Source organism: Pelobates fuscus, chromosome 8 (assembly GCF_036172605.1).
Source record: "Pelobates fuscus isolate aPelFus1 chromosome 8, aPelFus1.pri, whole genome shotgun sequence".
Classification (NCBI taxonomy): domain Eukaryota; kingdom Metazoa; phylum Chordata; class Amphibia; order Anura; family Pelobatidae; genus Pelobates; species Pelobates fuscus.
Genome location: NC_086324.1, coordinates 179765790 through 179792269, shown reverse-complemented (window position 1 = coordinate 179792269; position 26480 = coordinate 179765790). Strand labels below are relative to the sequence as shown.

General features: G+C 45.9%; 1 protein-coding gene across 2 annotated transcripts; it reads right to left on the bottom strand.

Moving 5' to 3' along the window:
* Window positions 1–1626: 1626 nt before the first annotated feature.
* Window positions 1627–25776, bottom strand: PUS3 (pseudouridine synthase 3). 2 transcript variants are annotated; one of them, XM_063430951.1, is made up of 5 exons: window positions 25700–25776; window positions 15692–16082; window positions 15105–15613; window positions 14776–14966; window positions 1627–2102 (listed from the first exon to the last, which is right to left on the bottom strand). In XM_063430951.1, the coding sequence occupies exons 2-5, from the start codon at window positions 16070–16072 to the stop codon at window positions 1654–1656; spliced, it is 1530 nt and encodes a 509-aa protein (XP_063287021.1). In that variant the 5' UTR covers window positions 16073–16082; window positions 25700–25776; the 3' UTR covers window positions 1627–1653. The 2 variants fall into 2 exon arrangements, with proteins under 2 accessions (XP_063287021.1, XP_063287022.1); XM_063430952.1 differs by lacking the exon at window positions 25700–25776 and adding an exon at window positions 25374–25382.
* Window positions 25777–26480: the final 704 nt, after the last annotated feature.

Below are 26480 nucleotides of genomic sequence, written 5' to 3'. Positions count from 1 at the left end.
GAGGAGCGCGCGGGAAAGAAGAGTAGGCAGATTGGAGGGGGGCTGGCCAAGAGCGCTAGACCCCAACTCCCAACACCTTCAGCCACCAGCAGGAAAGGTAGGAAACTGGAGGGTGGGTTTTAAAGTTTATGCCTGTGTCAGTATGTCTGTCAGTGTGTGTCAGTATGTTTGTGTGTCAGTATGTGTCAGTATGTCTTTGTGTGTCAGTATATCTGTGTCTGTGTGTCAGTATGTCTTTGTGTGTATCAGTATGTGTGTCAGTATATCTTTGTGTATGTCAGCATGTCTGTGTGTGTGTCAGTATATCTGTGTGTGTGTGTCAGTATGTCTGTGTGTGTGCAAATTTCAGTGTGTATATATCTCTGTGTGTGTGTGTATATGTGCATACATCTCAGCATTCACACACTAACACTACACACAAATACACCCCTGCATTCAAATAATAACACTACGTACAAACACATGTCTGTGTTACACACCAAAATTATATGTAAATACACCCCTGCATTCAAAAACCAACACTACGCAAATACATGCTTGCAATCACGCCAACAGCACATACAAACATATTCCATACAAAAACCTGTTTACATTAAAACACACACAAACTGCTTAGTGCTAAATACAGACCTGCAAACATGGGTAAATGATAGAGCCCCAGCTGTCAATGCCTTTCTGGAGTTGCACGACAGATGGGATCTACCTTTTTAATCACCCAGGCAACAGGGAGACCCCCCAAAATTCTTGCACCTCTCTACTTTAGGTCCGCCACTGCGTTGAGGTGGAGGACGTGATTGCATGCCTGGGGAGGGGGTACAGGGTCCAGGGGGCCCCAAGCAAATGCTTTGCCCAGGGTCCAGTTACTATTAAAGACGGCCCTGCATATACGCACAAATACAACGATACAAAGCAATTACAGTAAAAATAACAAAAGCAGGATACGGCAGCATACACACCACAATAAAAAAAAAAAAAATAAGACCGGCACGCTACGGGACATCACATTCCTATATCGGCACAGTGCTGCTAAAAGGTTGCCTACCCCTGTACTACACTATGATGTCTTTTCTCTGTTTTTATTTCTGAGAATAAACAAGAACTGTCTATTGTTTCTATGTACGTATATTTTATATATTAAATCACTATCTGGAGCGCGGTTCCTTTCCTTCTTTTTTTGTATCCTTTTGTTACAAGGTTGAGAATCCTTGCATTAGGTACCTGCAGCCCATTTTTCACTATATATTGGAGTGAGCACCTATTATACCCTTTCTCCACATCCTAGTATTACCTGTTTTTTCCAGCGGTTCCTCGTCTCTGTGTGGTAAACACAATGCTAAGGTACGTGGAAGTTACTAAAATCCTTTGATATTCGCAATCTGGTCAACTTTTTTTTTAACAAAGTTAAAAAAATGTAATCTATTTAGTTTGGAAAAACGGCGCCTGAGAGGGGATATGATAACATTATACAAATATTGTCATATTGTACACAGAAAAACGAATTTTATTTAAAAAAAGAAAAATACAGATCGAGTCAGAAAAAGTTCAATGTGAAAAATTGTACTAGGAAAGAAGACTGCATAACCACATTTTCAAGGAATCAAATGGGAGCGTACAGCATTATCCCTCTGCATACCGCACCCAGCACTGAGCCAGTTATAGATCATTGTGACCGTCGAGACACTGCCTTTTTGCTGTGCTTGGCAAGGAATTCCCATCTTCTTCTGAGGTCCATTCAGCACAGTCAGACGATTTTGCTTTGGTTTTATTCGGTTTGTCACGCAAGTCTTGGCTTGTTTCAGGCACACCTTCAGCCGCATCCTTAATATCTTGGTCTCCCAGTTTAGGTTTATCCGCTCCGACAGAGGTCAGGCTTTTGTCTTCTTTAGACAGCCCTTTATCGCCAAGTCTCAATATTGCTTCTCTGTCGGATGTCATCACTATTCTTCCACGTTTGACATAATGCTGCACTCTCTCTTCAAGACCTTGGCAAACACGTCTCCTCATCAAAGGGGTGTACGCACGTGCACTAACACCCTCAATGAGTCCATCACTGTGATTACATATGACTGGCTCACAGACAGACCATGGGACCGGGCTGCGACCTGTGGAAGGAAGGAAGGAGAAAATAGTTCAGCTTGATACACTAACCATTACACAGGGAGCAAGGAGGTGGTTTACAATGTACACAGACTGGGCTGCCATTACTGTACGGACACAGAGAGGGGAGGAAGGAGGTGGTTTACAATGTACACAGACTGGGCTGCCATTACTGTACGGACACAGAGGGGGGAGGAAGGAGGTGGTTTACAATGTACACAGACTGGGCTGCCATTACTGTATGGACACAGAGAGGGGAGGAAGGAGGTGGTTTACAATGTACACAGACTGGGCTGCCATTACTGTATGGACACAGAGAGGGGAGGAAGGAGGTGGTTTACAATGTACACAGACTGGGCTGCCATTACTGTATGGACACAGAGGGGGGAGGAAGGAGGTGGTTTACAATGTACACAGACTGGGCTGCCATTACTGTATGGACACGGAGAGGGGAGGAAGGAGGTGGTTTACAATGTACACAGACTGGGCTGCCATTACTGTATGGACACAGAGGGGGGAGGAAGGAGGTGGTTTACAATGTACACAGACTGGGCTGCCATTACTGTACGGACACAGAGAGGGGAGGAAGGAGGTGGTTTACAATGTACACAGACTGGGCTGCCATTACTGTACGGACACAGAGAGGGGAGGAAGGAGTTGGTTTACAATGTACACAGACTGGGCTGCCATTACTGTACGGACACAGAAAGGGGAGGAAGGAGGTGGTTTACAATGTACACAGACTGGGCTGCCATTACTGTACGGACACAGAGGGGGGAGGAAGGAGGTGGTTTACAATGTACACAGACTGGGCTGCCATTACTGTACGGACACAGAAAGGGGAGGAAGGAGGTGGTTTACAATGTACACAGACTGGGCTGCCATTACTGTACGGACACAGAGAGGGGAGGAAGGAGGTGGTTTACAATGTACACAGACTGGGCTGCCATTACTGTACAGACACAGAGAGGGGAGGAAGGAGGTGGCTTACAATGTACACAGACTGGGCTGCCATTACTGTACGGACACAGAGAGGGGAGGAAGGCGATGGTTTACAATGTACACAGACTGGGCTGCCATTACTGTACGGACACAGAGAGGGGAGGAAGGAGGTGGTTTACAATGTACACAGACTGGGCTGCCATTACTGTACGGACACAGAGAGGGGAGGAAGGAGGTGGTTTACAATGTACACAGACTGGGCTGCCATTACTGTACGGACACAGAGAGGGGAGGAAGGAGGTGGTTTACAATGTACACAGACTGGGCTGCCATTACTGTATGGACACGGAGAGGGGAGGAAGGAGGTGGTTTACAATGTACACAGACTGGGCTGCCATTACTGTACGGACACAGAGAGGGGAGGAAGGAGGTGGTTTACAATGTACACAGACTGGGCTGCCATTACTGTACGGACACAGAGAGGGGAGGAAGGAGGTGGTTTACAATGTACACAGACTGGGCTGCCATTACTGTACGGACACAGAGAGGGGAGGAAGAGGTGGTTTACAATGTACACAGACTGGGCTGCCATTACTGTACGGACACAGAAAGGGGAGGAAGGAGGTGGTTTACAATGTACACAGACTGGGCTGCCATTACTGTACGGACACAGAGGGGGGAGGAAGGAGGTGGTTTACAATGTACACAGACTGGGCTGCCATTACTGTACGGACACAGAGGGGGAGGAAGGAGGTGGCTTACAATGTACACAGACTGGGCTGCCATTACTGTATGGACACAGAGAGGGGAGGAAGGAGGTGGTTTACAATGTACACAGACTGGGCTGCCATTACTGTACGGACACAGAGAGGGGAGGAAGGAGGTGGTTTACAATGTACACAGACTGGGCTGCCATTACTGTATGGACACAGAGAGGGGAGGAAGGAGGTGGTTTACAATGTACACAGACTGGGCTGCCATTACTGTACGGACACAGAGGGGGGAGGAAGGAGGTGGTTTACAATGTACACAGACTGGGCTGCCATTACTGTACGGACACGGAGAGGGGAGGAAGGAGGTGGTTTACAATGTACACAGACTGGGCTGCCATTACTGTATGGACACAGAGGGGAGAGGAAGGAGGTGGTTTACAATGTACACAGACTGGGCTGCCATTACTGTATGGACACAGAGAGGGGAGGAAGGAGGTGGTTTACAATGTACACAGACTGGGCTGCCATTACTGTACGGACACAGAGAGGGGAGGAAGGAGGTGGTTTACAATGTACACAGACTGGGCTGCCATTACTGTACGGACACAGAGGGGAGGAAGGAGGTGGTTTACAACGTGTGATAATATGTGCAGAGTCTGTTGCTGTATAGACCAAGACATTTGACTTGCTCCATTTGATATGAAGCTCAGAAATCTGTGTCTACATGTCTTACATGGTGGTAAAGCACATTATTATATCTTATCTACGACATGGTTAAGGGTGTAAGGATCTCTTAGATCCCTGCTGAAATTGACTTATACCCACAGCCATTTGCAAACATCACACAGTTATCAGCACACTCCTAACTAAAGAGGGGACTGCTGGTGATATGATCAAATGTTTAAAGCGACACTCTAAGAACCAAAACAACTTCATGTTAACCAGGGCGTTTTGTTTATAGATCAATTTAGATCATTTAGGAATTAAAGCTGCTTTTGCCAGGAGCACACATATTCTCAACTCCCTACTGGGATTGTCTCTAAAACAAGTCGTTGAGGAGCCAACTCGTAAAGAGGCCATACTAGATTTAGTGTTAACAAATGGAGATTTGGTATCAGATATTACTGTAGGTGAATGTTTAGGATCCAGTGATCATCAGTCAGTGTGGTTTAATATAAGAACAATGACTGAGTTACACCACACAAAAACAAAAGTTTTAGACTTTACACAAATTCTAATTTTAGAAAAGTCTGTTTTTTTAAAGGAGTCATTATCAGACTGGAGAAATTTAAATGGAGTCCAAGAGAAATGGGATTATTTAAATGTTGCACTGCTGAAGGCAAAAGAAAATTGAATTTTGCTTGTCAGTAAAAGCAAAACAAATCAAGAAACCACTGTGGTACTCTACAGATGTGGCCAAAATAGTTAAAAAATAAAAGTTAGCATTTAGTAATTATATAAAAAAAAGTCAGGAAGACAGAATGATATATAAGATTATGCAGAAAAAGTTATAAGAGCTTCCAAATCACACACAAGAGAAAATAGCACAGTCAGTAAAAAAAAGGGGACAAAACATTTGTTAGATACATAAATGAGAAAATGAAAGTAAAGCAAGGATTAGTTAGATTAAAAACAAAAGAAGGAAGGTATGTAGATGAGGATAAAGGTCTAGCTGACTGCCTCAATGAATATTTCTGTTCGGTATTTACAGATGAAAATGAAGGAAAGGGACCTCCGTTAAGAAAAAGGATAAATGAGTCATTTATTACATGTGAGTTTACAGAGGAAGAGGTTCTATTTCAACTGTCAAAAGTAAAGACAAAAAAGTCAATGGGACCTGATGGAATACACCCAAAGCTATTAAAAGAGCTTAGTGGTGTACTAGCAAAACCATTAACAGATTTATTTAACCAATCATTGATAACAGGAGTAGTCCCAGAAGATTGGAAGTTGGCGAATGTTGTGCCCATTCACAAGAAAGGTAATAGGGAGGAGTCGGGCAACTATAGGCCAGTAAGCCTTACTTCAGTAGTGGGGAAAGTAATGGAAACCATGTTAAAGGATAGGATTGTTGAACATCTAAAAACACATGGATTTCAAGATCAGAGACAACATGGGTTTACTTCAGGGAGATCAAGCCAAACTAATCTTATTGATTTTTTTGATTGGGTAACTAAAATAATAGATCAGGGTGGTGCAGTAGACATTGCTTACCTAGATTTCAGTAAGGCTTTTGACACTGTTGCACATAGAAGGCTTATCAATAAACTGCAATATTTAAGTTTGGATTCCAATATTGTTGAATGGGTAAGACAGTGGCTGAATGACAGGCAACAGAGGGTTGTAGTCAATGGAGTATATTCGAAGCTTGGGCTTGTCACCAGTGGGGTACCTCAGGGATCTGTACTTGGACCCATTCTCTTTAATATTTTTATTAGTGATATTGCAGAAGGTCTTGATGGTAAGGTATGTTGTGGCAGCAGCAGCCATCTTTAAAACTGTATTTTCGTTAATATGTATGTACCACTTTAAGAACCAAGGGTATGCGTGTGTAATGTATTGCAGGTCTATGGCGTCTTGCTATTACTGCATTGCAGAACATTTTGACAGTTGGCAGTTAACTCCTGGAGCCGGAAATAAAAATTGTCAGTTGACCTCCAAGCTATGTGTGGTCTAGTTCTTGGAGGGAAGGGATTGTAACTACGCTACCTGTCTTGGATTACCTTTCCTGTCTACCAGCGGAGATACCTTGGATAATACCTCTACTCCACTACATATGTCTTTTTGCGGATGATACTAAGATATGTAACAGGGTTGATGTTCCAGGAGGGATAAGACAAATGGCAAATGATTTAGGTAAACTAGAAAAATGGTCAGAGTTGTGGCAGCTGACATTTAATGTGGATAAGTGCAAGATAATGCATCTTGGACGTAAAAACCCAAGGGCAGAGTACAGAATATTTGATAGAGTCCTAACCTCAACATCTGAGGAAAGGGATTTAGGGGTGATTATTTCTGATGACTTAAAGGTAGGCAGACAATGTAATAGAACAGCAGGAAATGCTAGCAGAATGCTTGGTTGTATAGGGAGAGGTATTAGCAGTAGAAAGAGGGAAGTGCTCATGCCATTGTACAGAACACTGGTGAGACCTCACTTGGAGTATTGTACGGAGTACTGGAGACCGTATCTCCAGAAGGATATTGATACCTTAGAGAGAGTTCAGAGAAGGGCTACTAAACTGGTTCATGGATTGCAGGATAAAACTTACCAGGAAAGGTTAAAGGATCTTAACATGTATAGCTTGGAGGAAAGACGAGACAGGGGGGATATGATAGAAACATTTAAATACATAAAGGGAATCAACACAGTAAAGGAGGAGACTATATTTAAAAGAAGAAAAACTACCACAACAAGAGGACATAGTCTTAAATTAGAGGGACAAAGGTTTAAAAATAATATCATGAAGTATTACTTTACTGAGATGGCAGTGGATGCATGGAATAGCCTTTCAGCTGAAGTGGTAGAGGTTAACACAGTAAAGGAGTTTAAGCATGCGTGGGATAGACATAAGGCTATCCTAACTATAAGATAAGGCTAGGGACTAATGAAAGCATTTAGAAAATTGGGCAGACAAGATGGGCCGAATGGTTCTTATCTGCCGTCACATTCTATGTTTCTAAATCACACTCGTTTTTGTTTATGAAGCCCTAGCCACACCTCTCCTGGCTATGACTGACCCAGCCTGCATGAAAAAAAAATGGTTTCATTTTTAATCATATCCGCGTGTTTACTTTAGAAAGTCTGGTTGGTGCTTAGAGTCCCATTAACAACAGTCCTGATCTCCCTGGTCATCAGTCATGCAGCCACTCATAAGCCAACACTTTGAAAACACAACTAAGAATATCACAGACAGTGGGGGTCCATGGAACACCTGTCCAGTGAGAAGATGTGTACCCTGGCTCTGTATAAATGGAATGACCAGAAAGGCAAGGCAGATAAGTTATCACCACTTCCAGAATATTATATCCTAGATATGTTACCAAAGGTCCAAATAGACGTCAGCATTAAATATTCTTATTACAGCTAAAACGTAAATAAATGGATTCTGGGAAAAAACATCCCCTCCAACCAAGGCGATGGTAATAGAATCCTTAAAGATTTAATCTTACGGAAAAATGTCTGCCCAGACTATGGATTTCTTCTTGAAATTAGGTGAAGTAACTTGTGTTGGAAAGATATTTTGAGAGACATAGTTAAACATTATGGTGATATCTGATTCAATTTAAATACATTCTTAAAAATGTAACCTGATTGTGACCTTGGTGCTACTACTACTTAGTGGATATTTTTATTATGTTATTATACCGGTTTATTTTAATAGTGCAGCAGAGTACATACATATTCATGTGCAGAAATGTGGCAGACGAGTACCAAGATTAAAAAAAAATTGTATTTGTGCTCGGAATCTCTAATACGTAAATGGAAGCAAAGTTGGTTGAGGTGTGCCGAAACCAACGTACGAGTAGGCCTGTAAAAAGAGAGCCCACAAAGTGAAATGTATAACGGAGGGTGTAGGTGGGTGGGGACAAAACAGCTTGAATGGCAAAGGTAAGTAGGGGGATAGGGATTATATAGAGTCATAACTCCTCCCACAAATTCAGGCCAAATGGCCTTCCAACTTGTGCTCGGAATCTAATACGTAATGGAATGTAGAGGAGAAGCAAAGTTGGTTCAGGTGTGCCGAAACCAACGTACAAGTAGACTTGTAAAAAGAGGGCAAAAAGGAATTCGAAGTAAACACACTTTATTGCAAGTTTAAACAGCAAGATTTCTGAAAGCTTGCCTAGGCTCCCTTTCTGGTCGAGGGATGTAGGAGTTGTATATTGAGGATTTCCAGCGTCCTAGTCTCTTAATGATGTGCACCGGAGTGTTAGTGCTTGAAGCCGATGATGCTGCGCCGATGCGAAACGAGTGACCAGAGAAGGAAGCTGGGTTGTAGCCCAACCTTGACAGGAGAGTTCTGATGTGTGAAATAAATATAGCTGTGTTGAGTGGGTGTCGTTGGAGTGGAAGTAGTGGAGTGTCTGGTGAGTGCGTGTGGTGAGATAACAGGAGCAAATCCAGAATATGTACTGGGCACCACAGATTCTCTGTAGGGAAGAGGGGAATGATAGTGGGATAGGCAGAGTGATTGGTTTTAGTTGAAGGTAAGGAAAGTATGTAATGGTCGTCTACTTTCTTTAAGTGAGAAAGTTTAAGTGAACTCTCTAGGTCTGAGGAAACCGTAGAAAGCCAAAAAGATAGTGGATTTAATGACCAAATTAGTACTATGGTCAAACTGGGATTTGTCCAATAGATCGCCAAGGAGCCTGAATATTGGAACGTCTTTTGGTAACCTAGTAGTGCTAGGAGTAACTGTGACCTTAAAAATACCTTTGAGGATTTTCTTGATGGGGTAGGAAGATAGAAAAGGAGCGTGGTTAGGAAAGGTAGTGAGGATGTGGTGTTGCACTCCAGTAAGGTAGAGTTTGATAGTGTTGTTTGAAAGTTTTAGGTGTAGATGGCAAAAAGGAGGCAAAAGCCACCATGGTTTTGATGGAAAGGTCACCTTGTAAGCAAAACTCGGCGGTAAGTTTGCTAAAAATAGTCAGTGCCCTGGCGTAAGAGATAGTGGTGTTGGGAGACAGTGCGTGGTGCGTGAGTGCTTATGTGTGAAGTAATAGTTAGTTTAAACCAGGATTAGCCAGTGGAACGGTGGTGTCCTGGATGGGTGGAGGTGGGCCGGAGGGGGAGCCTGGCCGGAGACCTGAAATTAAGAGCGTGAAATAGTGTCAGCAGCCGAGTTGTGGCACCAGGGGTGTGGAACGTTGGATGTTTCATTAAAGACAGACTAGGCATTCGACTGAGAGGGCCCATGGGCCTCCACAGGTGTCTACTAAAACGGAGGGCAGGCATGTCCTGTTGGGGTCTACAAATGGTTGGGCAGGGGATGGGTATACCATGAAGAGAAATGAAATAGCCTTAGAAACCAACGCGCACCCCCGCAGTGTAACTCTTGGCGCGAAGCCAAGGGGCCCCAGTGAGGACCGGGACCCCTCTGCATCGTCCGTACCACCGGGGGGACTTGTAGTATACGTCCATGATAATGAGTCACAGTTACTGAGGCAACTGGCCTGCAAAGTTAGTACGTAGGGCTATGGCAAGACACGAGCTTGGCATAGAACAAGTGTTTGCTTGTTGACAGAGGGACCAAGAGAGGAGGGGTAGTATTTGAGGTGTAAGATATACCTGTCTTGCTTAACCGTGTATTTCTACCCGCTGAAATAATAGAATGTAGGCAAATTACAACAAGAACTATACATTTGGTATGAGAGAGACTAATACTGGATCTCGGGGGAAAAAAAGAGATACGAAAGGTCAATAACAAACTTTTATTACTTGGAGTGCAAGTAAGTAGCCCCCGTGATGGGGTAAGTGCGATTGGGATGAGACATGGTTTGGACGTGATGTCGTCATATGCTTGTGGACAAACGGTGGTCCACCGTGCCTAAATGCGGGTAACACCTGGTGTAGGTCGTGTGATTGAAAAGTGAGGGGAAGGTCGTGAGTCCCATGTGAGAGCCTTTGGGAAGGACCTGACACCAGATAGCTCTCTGTCGCCCAGTTGGTGGAGAGTGCGTGTAGAACAACTTATTTGTTAGGTGACAGACAGGTTGGGCACATGGTCTTGGCGTGGGCTCTGAAGCATATGGAGCAGATGTGCAACAACCTGCATGCGCTGTAGCTGCATGCGTCTGTGTTACAGTTATTGCACACCTGCGCCTTACCCAAGAATGTGATGGGTCTGCCCAGTTTGTCTCTCTGGCCGCCTTCCTGTCTTGTGAGTGGGGTGTGGAGGTGGAAGTGGAAGGGTTTGCGTCTCCAGGGCATAGGTCGGTGGAGTGTGAAGTGGAACCACATGAGGCACAAGACAGGGGCCTCAAACTAGCGAAATGACGGCAAAACTCAGTATCTATCTGGCACCAATCAATTCTAATATTGAACTGTGCCAGATAAGTAGCTGCCTTGGCCGAAACTGATTTGTGGTAATCGTAAAATGAGGACCCTCCGTACTTGATGCCCAAATCAACCACCTTGTGCATGTATAAATCAAGCTCTTCTCTCTTATGTGGGTACACCGTGCAAATAACGTTGCGATAAGTGCCAAAAGCGATAAACTGTGGAATGGTGAGTTTTTTCAAACGTGGATCTCTGGCTCTTAAGACTACTGAAATGTCCCCATAGTTATATGCTCTATTTTCTAGGATGTCTTGTGAGGCTATGAGGAGGGACATTAAATTGACGTCCTTTCCATCAAGAATATCCTTCTTGATGGAAGCTGGGACAGAGTGGGCTGGTGAGGCATGGGCAGTGGGAGTGGTTGTGGCTGGTGGGGGAGGGGAAATGAGGGGTATGTCATTCTGAGCGGTCGAGGTTACCGGTGTAGGGACTGCTGGGGCTGTAGAGTCACCTGGAGTGGCTATGGCCGATTCCACCTTTAGCAACCTGCTGTTTATGGTTTGTAGATTGCCTAGCAGCCAGAGTTTCCTGGGTGGAATCAGAGTAGCCAACTGGAGGCCCTTGTGAACTCGTGCCGGGCCTTGGCCTGAGTCGTCAGAAGTTTGTAAAGTTCGGTGGCTGGAAAGGGGATCCCCCTGAGCCTGAGCTCAGCCGATATTTTGGGAATGGTCCTATATCTTAGGGATCTGGGAGTAGAAGGAGTGAGGGATTCCTCCGGAGACCCAGGCCTGGCTTGCGTGCTGGGAATATCATCTGATGGGTGATCGATGGTCGGTTCTTGAGAAATTCTGAAAGGAATAATGATATGGATAAGTATGGGATAGTGGAGGTGGGATGAGACCTCAGGAGAGCTGGCCTGCTAGCTAGTGCCGAGGCGAAGAATTTTACCTATAACCAAGTGACAGGTGAGACCCTGCTAGTGCCAAGTGGTGGTGAGAGGTTCTTCCTATGATTTGGGACGAGGGGATTTTGTGGCCACCAGAACGAGGTGGCAGGATGTTGGCCTTTCGATAACTGTAAGAGATTCAAAAACGTGTGGCCGTGACTTGGGAAGTCCAAACTCTAGCCCTAAAGAAGGGCGAGCAAGGTGGCTAGCTATGATTTAGTTGTGGGGCTGAACCTCCATGTATGAGGTGGGGGTGTAGACCTTGCGGGACCGTAGTATTAATTGGGAAAGCTAGGGCCAGCGCCTGATCCTAGGAAGTCAGTTCTCTAACCTGAAGGGGGCTTGTCTCTTGAAATTAAGTATTTACGTATGTAGATACTGACCTTGAGTGTTTGTCCTGTATATTTGGACAATGCTCAGGGCGACTTCAATATATATATATATATATATATATATATATATATATATATATATATATATATATATATATACACACACACATACATACATACATACATACATACATACTGCAAAGAACGGGTCCAGTTCAGGAACCTAGGGGTAAGAAAGATGCTAGTAGACCTGAGACGTATGGAGAGGTGTGTAACAGAGAAACTGTAGAGTAAGATATAACACGACCGTGTGTAATAGTTAGATTTAGGAGCAAACGAAAGATTGTATGTGTTCGGCTAAACGAACTTGTGTAAGAAACAGGCGAACGTAGGGGAGTATAAGCGGTCGGTAAATTACTTAACGAAAGCGGGTGTACTCTGCGGTCGGCTGATAGCCACACGAACGCAGAAGTACACGAACGGCATTATTACATGAATGGATAAGGAATATAGGGAGCCTATCCCCGCGGTTTTAGGCCCGAAGGTGGAAAAAAGCGGAACGCTATTTCCCACGTTGATGCTTATGTGTGCGTGCCGGTCTTGTGACCGGAAGCCAGATAGCCGGGAACAGGTAACGAATATGGCGGGGGCAGCCGGTGGACGAGCCTGGAGGTCGGCGGTAGGATCTGCCGAAGACAGACTGTTTGCTCGAGGTAGGACTGGTGGGAACAACGGACCGGAAGTGCAGGTAACTATGGAGACAGAAAAAACAGCTTGAACGGCAAAGGTAAGTAGGCCAAATGGCCTTCCAACATGTGACATGGGGAGATCGAGGCATGAATTGTTTATTTGCTGCGATACACAATAAAAGGCTTTGTAAAACAACTTGTATTGTATGTATTATTATACTGATGTACAAAATGGTTTTATGAGAATGTTATTCTGCCAGAACTATGTCATTTAACGATTGTCTTGTGACAACAATTTTTTTTTAATCTCTTTAACAAATGTGTGTTTCTATTTTCTTTTTTGTATTGTTTACTGTGCATGATGTCACCATTGTGTGTGTATGTGATATATATTCCATTCAAAATTAGGTATGGGGTAAGGTGAGGTCAAAGCTTTTTTTTTTTATATTTTCATATATATATTCTAAACTCCCTTTGAAAAAAATAAAAAGATCAGGATTGGCCAAAAGGTGCCAGTTTCTTTTTAGACTGGGCACAGCTCACTTAAAGAGTTTATTATTGAACAGTTTTATGGTCGGAGATTTTTTTCCTCTTGTAGGAGCAAGATGGTATCCTGTTTTTTGCTTGGAGTTCTCTCCATCTCTTAACATCTAACATCAATGCCTCTTTCTCGGTTTTCTGTATTCTTGGCATTAGTCTAGAGAGAGTTCTTAGAATAACATTAGTTCTAATTATTCTAGAAGTACTTATTACAGTCTGTGACAAACTCCCATTTTCAAGGGAGTTTGCCACGAGTTCTTGGAGGGGACTACTTGCCAGCCTTTTACCCTGTGACTATGGCCCCTGCAATAAAACTGGCTAAAATACTTCAAACAGGCTCTGCAATTGGGACTATATGGTTAGTTTACCGAACAACCGCACGAACAGAGACCACCCTCGAGCTTGTTAACACCTATTAACAACTTGGAACGTTTCTCACCGCAGTGTTCTAATTGTTCATCTGGGTGGCCGCGATTCCTATGAACAACCACGAGGTGGCAGCCATCTTTTTCACATGAACGCAGGCAGTGGTATTTGGGCATGAATCTCATGGAACTAAAATCGGATACAGAAACTCCCGAACACCACTGGACTTCCATCATCGCCTGCGTTCGTTTCTATTCAGCTTAGAAGGGCACTGTTCGGTGAAATCATTAGTCTAGCTCCAGGGTAAGACCTGTTCTGTTCGGTAGTTTGTTCATTTGCAAACTACCGAACTAGACCGGCCGCAAGCCCTGATTCTCTGGAACTGCTTTGGGCATGAAACCATGCGTGCAAAAAGAGACTTCCAGGAATTTCCTGAACCCCTGCTCTGATCTGGGTGATTTTAGGATATGTTGTTCACCCAGATCAGGGGATGTGACTTTTATGGGGCTATGTTGTATTTTGGGGTACTTATTGGACTTTATAAAAACTGTGTGTTGTCCTGTTATTGGAGGGAAAGAAGATTTACTCCTGTGTCTGCTGTTCCAGCTTGCAGGAGATTCAACGGGGAAAGTCCTTGAAAGGACTAGAGCTAATTCCCCATTCGGTTCCAGAGTTCCCAGGCCTGAGTGTCGTCCAGTGCCTGGGGGTGTCAGAGATAACTCCCCCATTCGGCTCCAGGACCCCAGTCAAGCCACAGTGACCAAGGGCAAGAAGTGCTGCGGTTTGTCTCCAGTTCCAGCTAGGAAGTGGTCCTTGGCAGGGGTGCCCAGTCGGGGTGCCGGGCGGTCCGTTACACAGTCTATCTATGGATGTAGGCTAGACAATGTTTTGTATGTCTCCTGAGCTAATCGTGTTCAGAGAAGCGTGTCACAGCTTATAGAAATGTGGAAAAAGGGAAGGATAGATAGAGTATATCCCTTTATGCAGTAAACTGAAAACCAAATTGCAAGTTTATGGTGATGGGGGGGGGGGAAGAAGTTTTGCAAACTTGGCCATACATTTGAATTCTGTTAAATAAAATAAAGCTCATTGTCACTATATTGCTTCAAGATGGAATTCTAGAAAACACAAGAAAGAAAGGGATAAATACCGCCGTCAATGCTGACAGAAACAGAGTCCAGCCGGCCAAGCACCATGTGCAATATCTGTGTTTTTACAGCTTCCTGGGTCCAGAGACGCTGCAGGTGTGAAACAAGGAAGCTTTGTGTGTCCCTTTCTGTGATCCAGTCTACATCATTAAACTGACAGTCATACAGCACCAGCGGGAGTTCCACCGCCATACTGAAAGAGAGAATGTTACATCATATTAATTTCCATCACCCAATAAAGACCCCATCAAGCAGCTTCTCCCATCCATCCTCAGCTATTTACATTGCAGGCTGTCATGAACCCAAACACCATCCCCCTCCCTTCTCTCACTTGTACTGGGGTTTGCAAGGATTTGTCTCCACATCCAGCAGTTCTCTGATCACTTCTGGCTCTTCCCTTCGTTGTCCGATCAGGAACAGTACACCCATAATGCACCGAACCTGGTGGTAGAGAAAGGCCAGACCAGTAATCTCCAGTTGGCAGAGTTGAATGGGTTGTACATCTCCTGGAAGGTCTGGCACAGGACCCACTGTGGCACGGAGTATGGTACGGGTAAAGTTTAGAACCCCGTTGGCCACGTCCATCTTGCATAAGTTGCGGAAATCATGAGTTCCTTGGAGAAGTCGTGCAGCTCTATCCATAGCCTCTATGTCGAGCTGTGCCCTTGGAAACAAATAGCGGTATGTGCGAGAGCGGCAGCTAAAGCGAGCGCTGAATGAAGAGGGAACTTTGGCCCAGCTCAGGACTCTAATATCAGGAGGAAGCACACGGTTCAGGATGTGAGTATATCTTATCTCCGGCATGCCAGGTGGATTTGATCGGAGATCCAGAGATATCACCTAGAAAACACAGTGCAGTCAGTATGGCCAAGGTCATCACAAATCCTGCATACCATATTCCCATTTCAAAAACCTCACCTGGCTGAGTGCACTGACACCACGGTCTGTTCTGCCACACCGGTGGTAGTTTGAGTCCTGTCTGTTTTCCACCAAACGCGTTTTCATGAGGGCATTGAATACCACTTCCTCCACTGTGTTTTTTGTGTTCTCCTGGCTGGCAAAACCATGGTACCCCCAGCCAAAATATGCCAAGCGCAAAGCCACATGTTGCTTTGGGTGGGCTGAAAAATCAAATGGTCGCTGAACACGTGGCTTCTGCTTTCCTTTAGGCTGCTTCTCGACAGAGAGGCACTCTCCGCTTCCCACCGCGCCTGATGCACTTCCCAGACGGAAAACCTCATCCTCCAGCTCCTGCACCCTCCCACGCAGCTGTTTTAATTCCTCTTCCAGAGAAGTCATTATATGCAGCCTGAAAATAAAAAATGTGTATATATATGTAAAAAAATTCTCTTCCCCAAGTAATTTCTTAAAAAATGTTTTTACTTTCGGTTAGATTATAAATCAATCTCAATATCCTAGCTTTCCACAATGAGCACGCAGCTGGTTATATTCTAAATATAAATACATACAGGCATACTTTATACATATATAACAGCTTTAAATTGGTCATAAATCCAAAATGAAGGCACACTACTTTCCATCCATGGCGCTATCCCAGGCACTACTTTCCATCCACAGCGCTATCCCAGGCACTATTCTCCATCCCTGACCGTATCGCAGGCACTACTTTCCATCCCTGACCGTATCGCAGACACTACTTTCCAACCACGGCACTAGGCCAGGCACTACTTTCCAACTACGTCGCTATCCCAGGCACTACTTTCCATCCACTATCTGACGAGACCAATCTCGCCACATTGCATTGGAGGAGCCTGGTTGCCCGCCTGCTGCCTTTGGATTATGGACCGGCAGTTAAACAGTTAATTTTACTGTGCAGAAAGAGTTATTCATTCCTTTCTGCACAGCCGTTCGGTAGATTCTATCTACCGAACAAACAGCTCTTTCTTAGCCTCCCCAGAGCCGTGGGAAGCCGGACGGCACCGTTAATTGGCCACACAGAAGCTGGAGTGTGCCCTCCATTTACCTCCCTGAAGCTGCGGTTAACCGCAGCTTAATTAATTGTTACTGGGTGGCCGCGGTTACACTTAGCAGCCGCTAGGTGGCAGTGTTATGGAGCTCCCCGGACGGCCAGCAGTGCTCAGCCCAGAATAAGGGCACTAAAAGTGGACACTTTTACGTGCAGGCACCGCTGAGCCTCCAGCCCCCTGGTTCTTATTCGTGCATATTTAACTGAATACATGTTAATTCGGTAGTTTGTATATGTGAATGTTAACCCAGATAGCACAGCCATGGAGCCAATTCGTGTAATTAAAGACTTTGGCTCCATGGCAATTGAACTGTGTAAATAGGCGTTATTCGGTAGTTTTGTGCGCTCAGATCCCAGCTATCTGGGGATATGTGATGTGGCAAAACCAACCTCGCCACTGTGAACTGGAGAAGCCTGGTTGCTCGCCTGCTCCCTTTGGACTATGGCCCTGCAGGTTAAACCGTTTATTTTCCCTGCAGAAAGGCTTATTCGTGTGATCTGAGTGCCATTCATCTAATAATCTGCGCTCAGATCAAAGCTATCTGGGGATATGCTGAAATGTGTGTTTTATGTACTAAATGTATCAGTATGTAATTTTATGTCTTTTACTGTCTTTTTGTCTGCCATGTGGGTAATGGAGTTTTGCCTCTGTCCTGGGAGATAATTAGATTCCTTCCCCAATTATCTCCAGGTCAGAGGGGAGGGATTGTGAGGCATTGTGGGAGGTAACTCATGTGTGATTGGTGTATTGTGTAATTGTTGTAAATCCCTTGCATGGGAGAAGCCTTTATAGCCTGTTGTGTGACTAAATCAGTGTAGTTCCTGCTTAACCCTCAAAGTGAAGTGTCGTCTCATTATTGGGGGAGGATTTATTGTATGCTGTTCCAGTTTGACTGCTAGGAGTGTAAACCTATTCGTATGTGTGGCGAAACCAACTTCGCCACTGTGGACTGGAGAAGCCTGGTTGCTAGCCTCCTGCCCTGCGACTATGGCCCTGGACATATTGTACTGTAAAAACTATATTTGGCATGTAATAATGTATATTGCTGCTACCGGCCCTTTAAAAGCATCTAGGAACAGATTGGGACTTTTGGGACTACTGTCCCTTTAAGGCCGTGAAGCATATTCTAGTGTACTGCCTGTAATATTGTATATGTATTATGTGTTAAGTTTAACCTGGGTGATATATATGCAGCATTCATCTGATCGTTCGGTAGAATCACTCCATTCATTATATTGAGTGAAACTACCGAACAACCAGACCACCCAGGAATAAGTGTGCCTCCAATTACCGTTTGCAACAATGTTGCAAACAGGTAATTGGCAATCCATGTAATGTATTCTGTGTCCTCTGGGTGGCCGCCATTCGGGAAACAACCACGTGGCGGTGGCCATCTTTAACTACCGAACAGCGGTGTTTTGCCGTCGAGTGTCTGGAACTGAAATCGGACACTCGACTAGGCAAACACCGCTGAGACCTCCAGACTTCCAGGATTTCGTGGGGAAACTACCGAACGGCCCGCCGTTCGGTAGAAAGAAACGTACGAACTAGGGGATTCATACGAATCCCCCTTAGTCCCTATAACACAGGCAATTAGTCTGTTTTCATTCCCTTGGTTGTGACCGACCGCAGGGCCAAAATGCATGGAACTGGTTTCGGATACCTTACCCATGCGGTCGGTCAATACTTTAAAGTCCCATAACTCCCGAACCGTTTATCCGAATGGGCTGATTTTAACATATGTTGTCCCTCCAGACTAGGGCTATCTGGAGATATTGGATTTGTGGATGTACCCCAAGTATTTAGGGTACATCCAAAACTTGGGTAAAAATATGTCCCTGTTAATTGTGTTAACAGATATGTTGGAGGGAGGAGATGTGTGGGTTGTACCTTAAACTGGATTGGTGTACTGTAAACCCCTCCCTTGCATGGGAGAATCTCATATAAGCCTGTGTGTGAATAAATCAGTGTTGTTGCTGTTTAACCCTGAAGCTGGAGTGTGTCTCTTTCTTGGGGGAAAGGGGACTGTATGCCGACTGCCAGGAGTGTAAGCTGTTTGTATTGCTTTTCCTGTTCGGCTGCTTCCAGGGTTCGTGTGTCTGCTGTTCGAGAGTTGGTGAATCCGTGCAGTTTGGGAGTTCGGGAACGTGGTGCTTATAGTAGCTGCTGGTCTATCTAAAGGGGATTATCGCCTAAACGGATTTTTCCCCTTTTATGCTGAAACGGTCCGTTACAGTATGGTTTCCTATTCAACTGTCTACAGCATTCATATGCTTGAGAGCATTCATATGCTTCTCTGATTCGGTGGTTGTGGTGTCTGCTGCAGTGCTTGAAGTCCTCAGGAGCGCTAGGAGCATCCATCAACGGAAGGTACCCGGTCGGGGTGCCAGGTGATCCGTTACAATTGGTGGCAAGCGGCGGGATCGTCCCTACAACCAGAGGGCAGCTACAGGGCAACACCAGTGCCTGGATTACAATTGAGGGCAACGCTAGTACCCGTACAGCGACCCTATGTACAAAGGAACCAACTTCGACAGAGCAAGCATGGCACCCCGCTACACGCAGGAGGCGTTTGACAAAGAGTGTGCCTCGCGGCTGGCTCTCTTTACATTTGTCCCCTCTGAGGAATTCGTGCAGTTCGTAAGGAGCCAGGTTGACGAGTACCTGCAGTTCATGGCAGATCCAGCCAAAGGTATCGGTCGCCCTATACGGTGGCAGAGTGCGTTACGGGGACTCAAAAGGGTACCCCAGGGAGCTGAAGGTGTCGTCCTTCCTCCCCAGCGGCAGTGTGTGTCCCAGGGAGCAGAAGGTGCCATCCTTCCTCTCCAGCGGCAGTGTGTATCCCAGGGAGCTGAAGGTGCCGTCCTTCCTCCCCAGCGGCAGTGTGTGTCCCAGGGAGCTGATGGTGTTGTCCTTCCTCCCCAGTGGCAGTGTGTATCCCAGGGAGCCGAAGGTGTCGTCCTTCCTCCCCAGCGGCAGTGTGTACCCCAGGGAGCTGAAGGTGCCGTCCTTCCTCCCCAGCGGCAGTGTGTACCCCAGGGAGCGGAAGGTGTTGTCCTTCCTCCCCAGCGGCATTGTGTACCCCAGGGAGCTGAAGGTGTTGTCCTTCCTCCCCAGCGGCTGTGTGTACCCCAGGGAGCTGAAGGTGCCGTCCTTCCTCCCCAGCAGCAGAGTGTCCTGCAGGGAGCAGAGACCGTCAGTCTCGCCCCCCAGCCGCAGGACAAGATAATGAAAGGGGAGACAGCTGGTCCCCCTCTCCACCAGCAGAGAGAGTGTCAGGGAGAGGAGCCTGATACCCCCTCTCCCCAGCGGCAGTTTACAGTCCAGAGAGAGGAGCTTGTTACACCCTCTCTCCAGCGGCAGCCTAACCCACCAAGGGGAGATGTTACACCCCCCAACGGTGCAGATGGGACCGTAGTCTCTGTACTTGCAGCACAAGGGGTAAGGACGGTCGGTCCTGTCCCCCAGCCACAGTGCGGTATATCCAGAGGGGAGACGGTCGGTCTCTCCCTCCCACAACCAGGCTCCAACCAGGCTACTTCCGCAGTACTACTGGCACCAGGGCAGAGTACCGCTGGTCTCTGCCCACTCAGCAACCCACCAAGGCAGCCTAACAGTTCCCCACACAGTCGTGGTGAGGCACCTGGACATGGACAAAGCTCTCCTCTACCCAGGTGTAGTAACCAGTTATTGTGGGTGGGCTGTACTGCTGTTTCTGTTTTGTGGGTGGGTTGCTGGACTGACCAGGGCACTGACCGGCAGGAGGTCAGATACCCTGTTAGTCTAGTTGGTAAAGGGGAGAAGTGTGGCAAAACCAACCTCGCCACTGTGAACTGGAGAAGCCTGGTTGCTCGCCTGCTCCCTTTAGACTATGGCCCTGCAGGTTAAACCGTTTATTTTCCCTGCAGAAAGGCTTATTCGTGTGATCTGAGTGCCATTCATCTAATAATGTGCGCTCAGATCAAAGCTATCTGGGGATATGTAGAAATGTGTGTTTTATGTACTAAATGTATCAGTATGTAATTTTATGTCTTTTACTATCTTTTTGTCTGCCATGTGGGTAATGGAGTTTTGCCTCTGTCCTGGGAGATAATGAGATACCTTCCCCAATTATCTCCAGGCCAGAGGGGAGGGATTGTGAGGCATTGTGGGAGGTAACTTGTGGCGAAACCGACCTCGCCACGTGTCCTTGGAGGGGGCTGATTGCCCGCCTCTTGCCTTTGGACTATGGACCAGACTTTATGGGAATGTGATACCCCAGATAGCCATACCATGGAGCCTATTCATATAATGAAAGACTATGGGAAAGACTTTAGCTCCATGGCAATTGTACTGTGTGAGTAGGATCTGCGCGCTATTCGGTGGTTTTGTGCGTGCAGATCCCAGCTATCTGGGGATAGGTGGAATGTCTGTGTGTTATGTGTAAATGTGACTTTATGTATTTTAAAGTGTTTTATGTTGTTTTGCAACCATGTGGTTAATGGAGTCTGCCTTTAGTCCTGGGTAATTGGATTACTTCTCCAATTAACTCCAGGGCAGAAGGGAGGAAACCAGGGTGCATTGTGGGGATGTTTTTCTGCCAGCCAGAAAGGAACAAAAGATACTTTTAGTAACTTTTGAACCCCTGGTCGGATTTTAATATGTTGTTCCCCTGAATGGATTGATTGTGGATATGTATTTTTATGTGAATGTGATGTATGGTTTTAAAGTTATGAAAGTTGTGTAAAAGTATATTTTACACTGTATGCATAATGGGATTATGTGTCTGTAACGGACCGTTTCACTTCCAAGAGGATAAAACCCAGTTTAGGCGATAATCCCCTTTTCTCAGAAAGGCACAGCTACTGCAGAACATCAGAACTCACGAACTGGATCCACACGAACACTGGAACAGCTGAACAAGAAAAGCAGACATCGGCTTACACTCTTGGCAGTCAGCATACAATCCCATTCCCCCAAAGACCGAGACGACACATCGCTTTGAGGGTTAAGCAAGAACTCTAGACTGGGACACCCAGTCTGGCTTTTATTTCCAACTCACACATACAGGCCACACCCAGGGGGAGGCATAAAATAACCAATGACATAGATGTTACCTCCCACACATCCCCTCCCCTTAGTGTGACACATAATCCCATTATGCATACAGTTTAAAATATACTTTTACACAACTTCCATAACTTTAAAACCATACATCACATTCACATAAAAATACATATCCACAATCAATCCATTCAGGGGAACAACATATTAAAAAATGGTATGAATCCGACCAGGGGTTTAAAAGTTACTAAAAGTATCTTTTGGGCCTGGGCTTGCAGCATGGCACAATCTGGCTCAAACAGAAGTAAAACATCCCCCACAATGCATCCCGGCTTCCTCCCTTCTGCCCTGGAGATAATTGGAGAAGTAATTCAATTATCTAGGACTAGAGTCAGACTCCATTAACCACATGGTTGCAAAAAGACAGTAAAAGACATAAAATTACCTACTGATACATTTAACACATAAAACACACATTTCTACATATCCCCAGTTTAACTGAACACATAAATACCTACATAATATTTAAGACAGTATTACTGTGATATGTTACAAAGTCTTAAAGGGACATTAGTCCCAAAAGTCCCAATATGTCCATCGCTGATTTTAAAGGGCCAGTAGCAGCAATATAAATTATTACATGCCCAAATATAGTTTCTAAAGTGCAACACGTCCAGGGGCCATAGTCAGCGGGCAGGAGGCCAGCAGCCAGGCCTCTCCAGTTCACAGTGGCGAAGCTGGTTTCGCCACAGTGTCACACTAAGGGGAGGGGATGTGTGGAAGGTAACATCTATGTCATTGGTTCTTTTATGCCTCCCCCTGGGTGTGGCCCGTATGTGTGAGTTGGAAATAAAAGCCAGGCTGGATGAGCCAGTCCAGAGTTCCTGTTTTACCCTCAAAGTGATGTGTCGTCTCATTATTGGGGGGAAGGATTTATTGCATGCTGTTCCAGTTGACTGCTAGGAGTACAAGCCTATTCGTATGGTTCCTATTCAATGGTCTACAGCATTCATATGCTTGGGAGAATTTAAAAGGTTTCTCGGATTCGGTGATTGTGGTGTCTGCCAGAGTGCTTGGAGTCCTCAGGAAGCACTAGGAGCATCCATTAACGGAGGTACCAAGTCGGGGTGCCAGGTGATCCGTTACATAACTCATGTGTGATTGGTGTATTGTGTAATTGTTGTAAATCCCTCCCTTGCATGGGAGAAGCCTTTATAGCCTGTTGTGTGAATAAATCAGTGTTGTGGCTGTTTAACCCTGAAGCTGAAGTGTTGTCTCTTTCTTGAGGGGAATTTGACTGTATGCCGATTGCCAGGAGTGTAAGCTGTTCGTATTGCTTTTCCTGTTCGGCTGCTTCCAGGGTTCGTGTGTCTGCTGTTTGAGAGTTGGTGAATACGTGCAGTTTGGAGTTCGGGAGGTTGGTGATTGCAGTAGCTGCTGGTCTATGGGAAAGGGGATTATCGCCTAAATGGTTTTTATCCTCTTGTGAGAGAAACGGTCCGTTACATGTGACATGTCTGTGTTTTATGTATAAAATGTGTCTTTATGTATTTTAAAGTAATATTGTATCTTGTGTTCACCACGTGCATAATGGAGTCTTGCCTCTGTCCTGGGATATACTTGAATTACTTCTCAATTATCTCCAGGGCAGAGGGGAGGAAGCCAGGATGCATTGTGGGAAAGTATTGTGACTGTGTTGTAGAATTATTAGGCCTCATATAAAAATTGTCTTTAGGCCTCATAAAAATTGTCTTAAAGAATGCTGTGTCAGGAGGAAGTGTGCGTCAGTGGAACAATGAGTTTCTGTTTAATGAAACATTGTTCCAACTGAGCTACATTTTGGTCCTAATAAAATATGTGTCAGCTGAATCATAAAATGTATGTTTACTAAAAGAACCTTGAAAACTAACTTTGCAACTAATAATGCTAACTACTCAAAATTGCTGCCAAAGCCCCCCTTCCATCAAGGGACACCTCGTGCTAACGGGATGACACTTACACCTTGTGTCCACTCTCGTGACAAGGATGTCACCACCTCTTGATGGGAGGGCATTTAACTAACCACGTAACACCTAAACCAATTATTAATGCATAAATCAATGTTATCTCTGACAATGCTTATGATGTAATTGTGCTTTATAAGGGTCTGCGCACCCACTTTTTAACAGATGCCATTAAATTTTCTCGAAGTTCTTTCATTTAACCTGAACCTTGTGTCTCAGTGTGAATTTACTTCAGCGTGCACGCAACTTTATTATTTTTAATTTGGACAGGAACAGATAGTCATTCAAACTTATTGGTTTGCATAAAATAATCTACTACAACTGTATGTCCTAAAATGATACGTCTGTCTTTTGTCACAGTCTTCCATCTGGTCCCCTAGGGGAGTGTCCACCAGGTGGGAGACCTGCATAAATACAGGGGCAGGTAGCCCTCAATAAACAAACCACTGCTTGACCCTCAACACGGAGCCTTGTCTCGTTCTTGGGGCAATTCACTGTATGCTGATAGAGACTGATTGCTAGGAGTGTAAGCCGCTTGGGAGCTTTTCCTGTTCGTCTGCTAGCAGCTATTCGTGAGGTTCCAGTTCGGGAGTTTGGAGTGCTACCATATTCCCTTGTATGCAGTTCGGGAGTTTGGTGCATTCACTTTTATCCAATTCGTGAGTTTTGGTGATTCTACAGTAGCTGTGCCTGTCTTTGAAAAGGGGATTATCATGATTTTAACCCCTTGTCTGCTGAAACGGTCCGTTACACACTACTTTCCATGTCACGCCCTGTATAGGATCCCCGCTCTCTCTGTGTCACGCCCTGTATAGGATCCCCGCTCTCTCTGTGTCACGCCCTGTATAGGATCCCCGCTCTCTCTGTGTCACGCCCTGTATAGGATCCCCGCTCTCTCTGTGTCACGCCCTGTATAGGATCCCCGCTCTCTCTGTGTCACGCCCTGTATAGGATCCCCGCTCTCTCTGTGTCACGCCCTGTATAGGATCCCCGCTCTCTATGTGTCACGCCCTGTATAGGATCCCCGCTCTCTCTGTGTCACGCCCTGTATAGGATCCCCGCTCTCTCTGTGTCACGCCCTGTATAGGATCCCCGCTCTCTCTGTGTCACGCTCTGTATATAATACCTGGTCTCTGTATCGCACTCCCTGTCTCTGTATCGCACTCCCTGTCTCTGTATCGCACTCCCTGTCTCTGTATCGCACTCCCTGTCTCTGTATCGCACTCCCTGTCTCTGTATCGCACTCCCTGTCTCTGTATCGCACTCCCTGTCTCTGTATCGCACTCCCTGTCTCTGTATCGCACTCCCTGTCTCTGTATCGCACTCCCTGTCTCCGTATCGCACTCCCTGTCTCCGTATCGCACTCCCTGTCTCCGTATCGCACTCCCTGTCTCCGTATCGCACTCCCTGTCTCCGTATCGCACTCCCTGTCTCCGTATCGCACTCCCTGTCTCCGTATCGCACTCCCTGTCTCCGTATCGCACTCCCTGTCTCCGTATCGCACTCCCTGTCTCCGTATCGCACTCCCTGTCTCCGTATCGCACTCCCTGTCTCTGTATATAATACCTGCTCTCTGTATTGCACTCCCTGTCTCTGTATATAATACCTGCTCTCTGTATTGCACTCCCTGTCTCTGTATATAATACCTGCTCTCTGTATTGCACTCCCTGTCTCTGTCTCTGTATATAATACCTGCTCTCTGTATTGCACTCCCTGTCTCTGTATATAATACCTGCTCTCTGTATTGCACTCCCTGTCTCTGTATTGCACTCCCTGTCTCTGTATTGCACTCCCTGTCTCTGTATTGCACTCCCTGTCTCTGTATTGCACTCCCTGTCTCTGTATATAATACCTGCTCTCTGTATTGCACTCCCTGTCTCTGTATATAATACCTGCTCTCTGTATTGCACTCGCGGTCTCCGTATTGCACTCAGGGTTCTCTCCCGTCACGTGTCAGTGATTGTCGTCGCTCGGTGATGACGTATTTCGTTGCTAGGAGACAGCGGAAGTTGTTTCCAGAGTCCGGCTTCCTCTTCGGTGACGTCATCCAGCTGGTCGACCGTTACAGGAGGCGCCACATCCGGCTACAAACCCGGGACCCAGAGACAGCAACAGTCAGATACAGAGAGAGAGAGAGAGACAGAGACAGCCAGAGAGAGAGAGACAGCAACAGAGTCAGACACAGCCAGAGAGAGACAGAGACAGCCAGAGAGAGAGAGACAGAGACAGCCAGAGAGAGAGACAGAGACAGCCAGAGAGAGAGACAGAGACAGCCAGAGAGAGAGAGAGACAGCCACAGCCAGAGAGACAGACAGAGACAGCCAGAGAGAGACAGACAGAGTCAGATACAGAGAGACAGAGAGAGAGAGAGAGACAGCAACAGAGTCAGATACAGAGAGACAGCCAGAGAGACAGAGACAGCAACAGAGTCAGATACAGAGAGACAGCCAGAGAGACAGAGACAGAGAGAGAGACAGAGACAGAGTCAGAGTCAGATAGAGGCAGAGACAGAGAGACAGCCAGAGAGACAGAGACAGCCAGAGAGAGAGAGAGAGAGAGAGAGAGACAGCAACAGAGTCAGACACAGCCAGAGAGAGAGAGAGAGAGACAGAGACAGAGTCAGAGTCAGATAGAGGCAGAGACAGAGAGACAGCCAGAGAGAGAGAGAGAGAG

Coding starts and splice junctions, on each gene's coding strand:
- PUS3 (XM_063430951.1), bottom strand. CDS start 16,072: ATGACTTCTCTGGAAGAGGAATTAAAACAGCTGCGTGGGAGGGTGCAG. Junction 15,614..15,691: donor GTGTCAGTGCACTCAGCCAG/GTGAGGTTTTTG, acceptor TGTGTTTTCTAG/GTGATATCTCTGGATCTCCG. Junction 2,103..14,775: donor TTCTGTCAGCATTGACGGCG/GTATTTATCCCT, acceptor TTCCTTCCACAG/GTCGCAGCCCGGTCCCATGG.